Here is a 9,590-nt window from a genome sequence, read left to right as displayed (position 1 = left end):
TAGATAGAGAGAGATAGAGAGAGAGAGAGAGAGAGAGAGAGAGAGAGAGAGAGAGAGAGAGAGAGAGAGAGAGAGAGAGAGAGAGAGAGAGAGAGAGAGAGAGAGAGAGAGAGAGAGAAGAGAGAGAGAGGAGAGAGAAGGAGAGAGAGAGAGATAGAGAGAGAGAGAGAGAGAGAGAGAGAGAGAGAGAGAGAGAGAGAGAGAGAGAGAGAGAGAGAGAGAGAGAGAGAGAGAGAGAGAGAGAGAGAGAGAGAGAGAGAGAGAGAGACGTACACAAGCAATAAAAGCTACTGATTGTCAGAAGCCTTTTCCACCTGGTTTCGATCTCCTTCGGCGCCATTTTAGAGGAGACAAAAAAGCAGACATTAATGAGCCGGGACCTCGAACATTAATGGGGCAAGTAAGGAACGTAATCCTCGACCATGAATGGGGTCAGGACCAGGACAGAGACAGGACAACAGCGGCCTCAATGGTGATCACCTCGGGTGTAATCACTGGAGAAGGGACTGGTAAGATGTGCCCAACATTTTTATAATAGTTTTTACTTGTTTGCGTTTTGCGTTCTTCTATTTTAGTGGAATTTTTTAGTGGCATTTTGAATCCAATTCAGCACCTTCCTTCGTTGAGATGACAGCCGATGGAGGAGGGATCGTGGACGCGGAAAATTGGCGGGTGATGTTTCGTATTGTGCCACTGTTGGGGCGTCAAGTGACATGCAGCCGCTCCTGGTTGCGATCTCCGGCGTCACTAATTGTCGACATTCTTCGCTGGAGGTCTTCGACGGAATTCCCCACTTGGAACATGATTTCCCTTGTACTCTCTGTATGGGCATGAGAAGATAACCTGGTGAATTGTCCGTCGTTGGTAGCGTGTATTACTCACCAAAGTGCCACGAAACACACAAATGACAACCATCGATCAAACATCTATATCTGAGTTTCGAACAATCCAATTCACAGGGCTCACTGTCCTTGAATGGTTCCGCTGACAGCGCGCCGTCATTGAAAGTTCAAAATAACCTGCTCCGGGTTCAGTCGCTCCACGGTGCAGTTCTGCTTCGCCAAAAACTGTTCCTTTGTTCCAGACATGGACCATGTAACGCAGATGGCCAAGTCTCTCCAGAACAAACTGGTCTTCCCCGCCGAGTAAGTACCTGAAACAGCGTGAAAGGTGATCTCCGCATTTCGTAAATGCACATTGCCTGCTGTCTGCGCGATCGCGTCCGGTCTTTTCCAAGAGCTCTACGTGGGCATTGGAATAATGCTCTTTGGCAGAAAAATCGTCTATAAGCCGTTTGGTTAGTATGGCAGTCGTAAAAAGGAACAGTACGAGTTAAGTTTCGGAGATGCTTCGTTGAAAAACAAACACCTTGATCTTCATCCTCGCACCCGGCAGAAGCTGGAGGATCTAAATGCTGCGTACCAAAAGTTGAAACATTCGGAATTCATTTGCAGCATTCAGTTAAACTGTTAGGTTGCAATATGTGGGATTGATAAAGGATGCAACTTTGGGCACAGCGGAGTTTATGCAAATGTAGCACGGATTGCAATCGCATGTATTGTTGTAATACCGTCAGTATGCAGTGGCAAAACAGCACCAGCAACAGTATAATATAACACTGACTTGCCTGATCAGCAAAGCCAAGAATCCTAAAGCGAATCATGACCTGCCTGATTCCGATTCCAGGATGAGCTTCCGCAGGTCAGTAAGCGCGCCAAGCACCCAGCATCAGAGCACTTACCCACACAGCACAGTGTGTTTGATTAGGCGTAATTTAGACTGACGGAGACGATGTATACGTCAGCGGGGGGCACGGCAGTGTTTTAGCGACGCACAGCAGTCTGCAAGACCAGCATGCACATAACACGGCAGTGTTTTAGCCGTGCACAGCAACACGTCTGTAAGATCAGCATGCGGTGAATGCGTCGCACTCTTCGTCTGCTAGTGGTAGGTCGGAATTGCTCACCTGCCTTGTTTTTCTGCCGCACCAAAGCCGATGGAGCTTAATTAGACGTTCCATATCACCCAACGTGAGCAAATTCATGAATTGCATGAATAGGTAATTTTAATTTGCAGTCATTAATAGCATACGTTAACAGTACTAAGCGATGTAGCCAATGTCGCCAATTGCAATGTGTAAGGCAGAGATTACCTCGAAAAGTGTTTGGTAATTCACCAAGCAATATACTGCGAATAGCGTGCCTTTTCATGCCTTTTTGCCTTTCGAATTTCAACCTGGTCACTGAACCGGGCAGGCCATACGGCGTAATCTGTCAGCCAGTAATATTTACAGAGTCCTATTTGGACGTTAACAACCACGAACACAAGCCGAGCGCACGCCCACAAAACTGGCAGCCGACGGCAAACCCGACGCCTGTAGATGCCGGGTCAGTGCAGAGTTGAACATTGATCCCGGGAGAGGCTAGCGAATTGCATCCGGTGTGTCCCCAGATGGCGCTAGCGGGCTTTCCAGATTGCTGTTGAGTAATATCCTCGAAGGCATAGGGCAGCATATTGCTTGGAGACCCGATTTGAGCAGCGTTGGCGGAATGGTTTGTTTCCAATTTTGCGTTACATCATCGGCATTGTTTTGGAGAAGCGCGTAGTAATCATTTAAACCATAAGGAGCCAAATCGAAGCACCCAAGAGGCCTCTGGTCGGGTTGCCGCACCCAGTGCTACCGTAAGGATAGATCTATGCCAGATCTGATACAATTCTGCCTTTTCTGGTAGGTATTTAACATGTGAATTAAACCTGCTTTGTCTTGCGGTTTTCTTGATGCAGTTTGGTCCATCTCATATTTTCTTTAAAAGCCAACATTTTTTCAGAGGGTGGTACAATCCGTGCCCAATCTATGTTTACCTCAGTAAATCGCCGGTGAAATTTACATAAGTTGTTCAGTGCATTAGCGAGGAGCATTATTCACGTAGATAAGACAGTAGTAATAGCTGTTTCCTCGGAGAAAAGCCAGGAGAGTGGAGACATTTGTTTTTTCTGAGGAATAAGGCTATTACTTCCTGTCTTAACTGATGAAATTTGATTGCATTGTATGGCTGGGATTCCGTCATCTTCTCCGCGGTCGCATGTCTGTTGGTAGGCTTCCACAACGTTGATGTCTACGTCCCATCACTGTCACTGGTGAAATTCCGCTTCGCGTTTTGTGGTGGCGACTGGAAAACTCATGCGTCTTCTGTCTTTTCCGGTGTCTTTTAAATATCCAACCCAGTCAAGTTGTCACATGTCGGACATCATGACGTAAGACATGTGAAGAAGCTTTGACGGAAAGGCTACGCTCATTTGCTTCCGTGCAACGTGAACGTCATCCATGCAAGTCATTTTGTCACAGCTGGCAGTGCAAAGTAGACGCCTTCCATGTAAATCACTTTGTGACATGTAGGAGTGCAATATAAAAGTCATCGATGCAAACCATTTCGTAGCATGTGGAAGGAGACTCGCCACATATTTCGCCAAAAGCTTGAATAAATATCCCACAACACATCGCTTCGCCTAATCGTCTTCAACATATTTCTTCCTGACTAAGTCTTTTGACGCCGCGCCCTTACAGCTCCACATGTGATAAGCATCGATGAGACTATAACCGACAGCTGTCTCACACTCTGGACGTCACGGGTTAGACCTGGGGCGTGGGTTCGCGAAATGAGTGCGGGGAGTACTGAGGCCCCAAAATGCTGCAGCCTTACCCAAAAATACACCAACATGCAAGTTTCACCAGGATTGGCCCATTTTCTTTTCAAAGCTGGGATGGGGTGCGCGTGGAAGAAGGCTTGAACCCAAGTTTGGAGAGGGGCTGGAACTCCCCACCTGAAGAGGAAAGTACACCTCTGGTGTAGGACCTTACTGATGGCTGCTATCCGCCCAATAATGACCAGCATGACTCTTTAATATTATTGGAGGACGCCATTCTTGACACATAACAACTACCAAAAATTTCCACGGTCAAAAGTTCAGGAAAATCGTTAAATGACATAGTATAACTGAATGTCGGTTATTCATACGTGAAGCCCGTTGAAACTTTTGCTAGATCTCAGTAATCCCCCTGGAGGGACCCTATTCTCCTACCGCCGTGGGAAACCCATCCCTCACTCTGACCGTGCGTGAACACTTGTCACATGTCGGACATATGACATCCCATGACATGAATCCTGAGGTCCGCAAGCCTTAGGCGGCTGGATCTATATTCCACATCCTGGGATTCGTTTCAGCATCAAAACACACGATCACGGGTTTCAATGGCGTCAGACCCTCGTTGCTGGCAAACCCGCAGTCCCGTGGCCGCCGGAATGTCTGTGCGTATCGGCGTAGTGTTACGACGTTAGCACTACGGCAAAAACTCCTTCAGACAGGAGTGCTACAGCAAAAATTCATTCGGACGGGAGTGATACGGCAAAAGCTCTTTTCGACAGGAGTGCTACGACATCAGTTATATGCGGTATAAGTTCTGCTGCAAAAACTTTTACAACTCTACTTTTGTGCGACCTCACTTTTCCTGCAAAGATTTATAAACTCTGTGAGTGCTACACAACAAATTTTTACAGCAAAAGCTTATACGGTCTTTAATTTAACGCGACATCTCCTCTGCAAACACTCATACACGATATGAGTACTACTCGGCAAAACTTTTACTGCCAGAACAAAAAACAGTCATTTCTTTTACAGCAAGAATTCATGCACATTTCATTATACGCGACATTACTTCAACTGCAACTGGTTAAAGGTGACATTTTTAGGGTACAAGTTGTGTGGTGTGGCACTTATGCTGCGTATAAGTCCTTGCAGTAGAAATAATTTCAGGTATAAGCAATGGCTGTAGGAGTTTTCGCAGCAGAGATCATAACGGGTGTAAGTTTTTGAAGTGTTAATTCTGTCCTGGAGCACTATTGTAGTGTAAAAGCCTTTGCAGTGGAAATAAAGTCATGTTTAATGAATGGCTGAAATATTTTTGCACCAGACGTAATGACGAGTATAATTTTTTGAAGCATAAATGCTGTCGTGTAGCACTAGTGTTGCGTATGAGTTTATGCAGTAGAAGTATTGTCGTGTAAAAGTTGTGGTTTCAAAACTGTTTGCAGAAGAAGTACTGACGAGTATGAATTTTTGCAATTCATGCCTGTCGCGTAGCACTAGTGCCATGCATAAGAACTGACAGTAGAAATAACCGCGTATAGAAATAACAGCGTAGAAATAACATCGTATGATGACACTCATATCGGTAGGAGCTTTTGTTGCAGCACTTATGTGGAGCCCATCGGCGGTGTCCGCGGGCCAGTCAGATACTCGTGTCGATAGGAGTTTTTGTTGCAGCATTAATGTGGAGCCCATCGGTGGTGCCCGCGGGCCAGTCAAACTTGACCCCTGACCCATACGGATTCCATCTGGCCGCCTGCGGCCTCGTCTCGCGTCCAATTGCCTGACCTCTTGACCCCGGGGAGAAGGATCGATCACCGACGCAAGTCCGGCAGCTGCCGGAGACTGCTGAGTGGGCACGTGTCGCGGAACTGGCGCGTTTTTGTTTATAGGCGCGCGAAAAACCGGACGCGTACTGGCCCAGCCGGCGCTAGCATAGCTGTTTGGGCCCCTGCTTGGGGGATCGCTGGCAGGTATTGTGGAATTATCCGTCCACCTCTCTAGTGGCCAGCACTTCATGCAGGCGCTGCGTCATAGTAACCGCGCATATGGAGCTAACGAGACTTTTGTAGATAGTGTCCAATGTCCCTTTATAGTGAAGTAGTGCTGTTTAAAGTTCTCACTGGTCTGTTTAGGCTTGACAGTCGACTCCTGTATATCTTAGTGCCCTTAAAATTCCTTTGTTTCTTGTATGTCTTCGGTGGCTCGCGCGCACGATCTAGTGACAGTGATCGCCAAAACGAGGTCATATTGCAGGGGACCTATGTGACAGGTCCCAAAGATTATATCCTCTGTTTGAAATAGACATCACGAACGCCTTAAAAGGCCACTGACCTTTCCAGCCGTTCGCTTCCTTGTTCCGGCAGCCTGAATGGCCAGCCAATCAGAAACGAGAATCATCCGAACGTGTCCCGGCAGTCCTGTAGCCGCCAGAATTAAGGCTGGGCTGCGACGGTGCCGCTGCGACTGCCGGTGATAAATTTAGAAAACCGCTCGTGAGTTGGACGTTTGCGCTCTTTCTCTCGGCATTTCTAAGCGTGAGCTGTGTTGACAGCGTTGCCACTGGCGAAACATAGATTGCAAAGCTCAACCAAGTTATTTATTTGCTACTTTGTGGGCATATCCCATCCTTGTTTTGCCGTCTCCAATGCGGATCAGCGTAGCCAAGCTCCGTAGCAATGTATCCCACAACAATCGCCATTTCAGGTCGTGGTCGGAGAAGAGCCGTTTAGCTCATAGATGTAGGGAATATTTTATTGTAATGAGGACAACCAGGAAAACTGCAGGAATGTGCTGGGAAAAGTCCTTTTTCGCGGAAGCGGACGAGCTCGTCAATGCTTCTATTCTATGAAAACACTGTAAATACGCGTATTACCGCTGATGTTTACACAAGCAAACTAAGCTTCGGTATGAAGCCATAGTTGCGCTGGTTGTCACCACTTTCACGGCAGCGGCGAGCGTGTACAAATCATCGTAGTAAAGCCTTTAAGCATCACGTAATTGTTTGTAAGAGCAGTCAGCTCTTATCTCTTTTTGCAGTCAGCGTTCTCGTGTATCGTCACAGCTTTCCATGAATTTAGCATCTGGAATCAGTGTTTCCATGCGTCGTGCTGAATTTCAATGACATTTCTGATAAAGTGTCGCAGCCTCCCCTCCTCCGTCCCCTGGCACCGCCCCTGCCTATTACAACACCCGTCAAAGCGGGGCCAGTGCTCGGCACAGCCGTGCTTGCCAATTTGCCGCCGTCTCGCCGAACGCGACCTTTTCAAATATGGCGCCAATCAAGCTTTTCAAATATGGCGCCAATCAAGCTGGGAGCGGACCGCACGTGCTCGATTGGCCGGCGACGGGAGCCGCCGAGTGCGGAGGCTTTTAGCTGCCTCGACGCTTGTTACTGGCCGCACTGCAAACAAGTGGTTCCGAGGTCTGGGATGGTAATAGCGGCTGAGACCGGGCCATTTGGCGGCAGAGGGACTGGACAGGGGCCATCTTGGACACAGTTTTGCCTTTTGGGGCAGTGATGACGTGGACCTCCCGGATGGTGATGATGATTATAAGAATGATAGTGGCGATGGTGGCGGTGGTGATGATAATAATGATGATAATGATGATGATGGAAAGACGCAGTCGTGACGTGGAGCTTGACAAATGGACAGAGCATCGTCGTTTGGGCCGCCTTGCTCGTTGGCAAAGTACCTGCCTGGGTTGCCACCGACGACATCGCAAGTGCCGACGTCATCCACAAACGACGATCCTCCAAGCCATGGGAATTGTTGTGACGCACTAACCTCTGACGTCATGGGTCGCAACTCGTGAACGGCGTTTGGTAATGAGGAACGCGGGCCTGATAAAGGAGAGTATCCGGACATTTTAAATGGCGGACAGGGAATATCAGCATTGAGGTAAAATACCCGGATTTGTGAAAAAAGGACTTTGTTGGCGGAGGATTTTGTCTCCAGAGTTTTACCGACACGCATCGTCCGCCTGCGTGTTCATGAACTCATGAGCCCATAACATCACCGTCCAATATGACGTCACACAACATGGAACCGTTCGCTCTGCCGCCGGCTGACGCGCCCCTGTTCTGTCAGCAGCGGCCGCGAGATGTTCTCCATGCCTCCCATGCTCTCTCCCGACGTCTTCTCTCGGCGCTCGTCCTCGTCCCGGGACGTGACCTTTACCCTGCCGCCGCTGCTCTCTCCCGACCTCTTCCGACGTCGCTCGTCCTCGGCCGCCGACCTGAGGGCCAGCGGCTCGGACGGGGCCACCACGCCGCTCACGCCCTCTTCGCCCAGAGGTGGGTCGGTCGGAAGCGAAGGCTGCTCTCGACGAGCGGTGTTCTGATGTGCTATCTCGGGGGCCAAATGTGGTCGCTTGGTGTTCAAATGTGTTCTATTGGTGTTCAACATATTCTATCGGTGTTCAGATGTGAACAGATGTTGCCTCGCCTTGTCACGGGACACGGTCTACGTTTGGCGACAAACTGCGTGATATTTTGGTCTTGCTTCCTGAGGGGATGGCAGGCTTTGGTGTGTGCCTGTGAAGGGACGGCAGGCCTCTGTGCGTGGCTGTGAGGGACGGCAGGCTTCAGTGCGTGCCTGTGAGGGGACGGTAGACTACGGTGTGTCCCTGTGAGGGGACAGCAGACTCCGGTGGGTGCATGTGAGGGGACGACAGGCTTCGGGGCGTGCATGTGAGGGGACGACAGGCTCCAGTGCGTGCTTGTGAGGGGACGGCAGGCTCCGGTGCGTGCTTGTGAGGGGACGGCAGACCTCGGTGTGTGCCTGTGAGGGGACGGCAAGCTTCCGTGCGTGCCTGTGAGGGAATGGCAGGCCTCTGTGCGTGACTGTGGGCGGAAGGTAGCCATCGGTGCGTACCTGTGGCTGCGTTTTCGTCCGTTCTCAGTCTGCTGTGTCACTCTACGCTAAGTGCGTCCTACCTTGCGCGAGGAAGTGTCTGAATGTAAATGACGAAGCCCGGATAACGTCGCTCTTGATACAGTATGACCACGTTTAGATGACTTGCCGGAAAGCCAGGTTGTCACCATTAAACAACGTTCGGTCGGTGCTGTGAATACTGCTGTCACTTCGGTCACCACTGAGCATGCATATAGACTTCGTTGTCGTTTCCATAACTTAGTCCGCGCCGTTAAGAGCAAAGCACCTTCTCTCTGATGACCAGACTCGTTGAACCCGCACCTGCGACAGAGCTGTGTATGACTGATTGCTGCATGACTGATTGCTGCAGATATGGCCTCAGACTGTGGATCAAGAAACACGACCCCTTCTCCCATCGCGTTCTTCTCGGAGTCCCCACGTAAGTAGGCCAATGGCGTGCGTTTCGTGGTGTTTCGCGGCATTTTCGTAGCATATTTCGCAACAGTTCGCTTTGTGACATTTTGCTTTGCAACACTTTGCTTCGTAACATTTCGTAGCATTTCGCGCAGAGCTCCAGCATTGGAAATACGATGCAGAATGGAAAACGATATATATTGTGTTCATCTCGTAATCAACATGTGACCACACAACATGCGAACGACGTATGATTGTTGACAGAACCAGAGACTCGAAGTCGCTGCTTCCCATGTGCGATTTGATGTCACATCAAATAATATATCATGACGTTATTCGGGATTTACGACGCGCTCAGCTGCGCTCAGCTCAGCTGATTATTTGGCGTCGTCTGCCTCTCAACCCTGGCAGGCAGGGCGGGTGGCGCGGGAGATCGACCCCACGACCTATGGTTCCTCAGACTAGCAGCTTAGCCACCACACCACCGGAACCCAAATGATTTATGAGGGTACCAAAAACAATGTCATCTGGACGTGAGCGTTTTGTTCATAACGCAGTTAATCACGGACGTGTGCTCAGATGTCCAGTTGCTGTTTGGACACAACATGCGCGGCACTGGTCGAGGTGGATCGTTATCGAACAAACAGGTGAACG

General features: G+C 49.4%; 1 protein-coding gene across 1 annotated transcript in view; it reads left to right on the top strand.

Moving 5' to 3' along the window:
* The first annotated feature begins 1,086 nt into the window (after window positions 1-1,086).
* LOC119104660 (synaptotagmin-15) overlaps window positions 1,087-9,590 on the top strand; it is a 34,382-nt gene continuing 25,878 nt past the window's right edge. Inside the window, exons 1-4 of the mRNA XM_037228381.1 lie at window positions 1,087-1,145; window positions 1,687-1,701; window positions 7,740-7,942; window positions 8,893-8,961. Coding sequence (XP_037084276.1) covers window positions 1,087-1,145; window positions 1,687-1,701; window positions 7,740-7,942; window positions 8,893-8,961 — 346 coding nt within the window. The remainder of the gene's footprint in view (window positions 1,146-1,686; window positions 1,702-7,739; window positions 7,943-8,892; window positions 8,962-9,590) is intronic.

This window comes from Pollicipes pollicipes, unplaced genomic scaffold (genome assembly GCF_011947565.3).
Source record: "Pollicipes pollicipes isolate AB1234 unplaced genomic scaffold, Ppol_2.1 Scaffold_6052;HRSCAF=7182_pilon_pilon_pilon, whole genome shotgun sequence".
Classification (NCBI taxonomy): domain Eukaryota; kingdom Metazoa; phylum Arthropoda; class Thecostraca; order Pollicipedomorpha; family Pollicipedidae; genus Pollicipes; species Pollicipes pollicipes.
The sequence above is the reverse complement of the archived record's forward strand: the minus strand, read 5'-3'. Positions and strand labels throughout refer to the sequence as shown.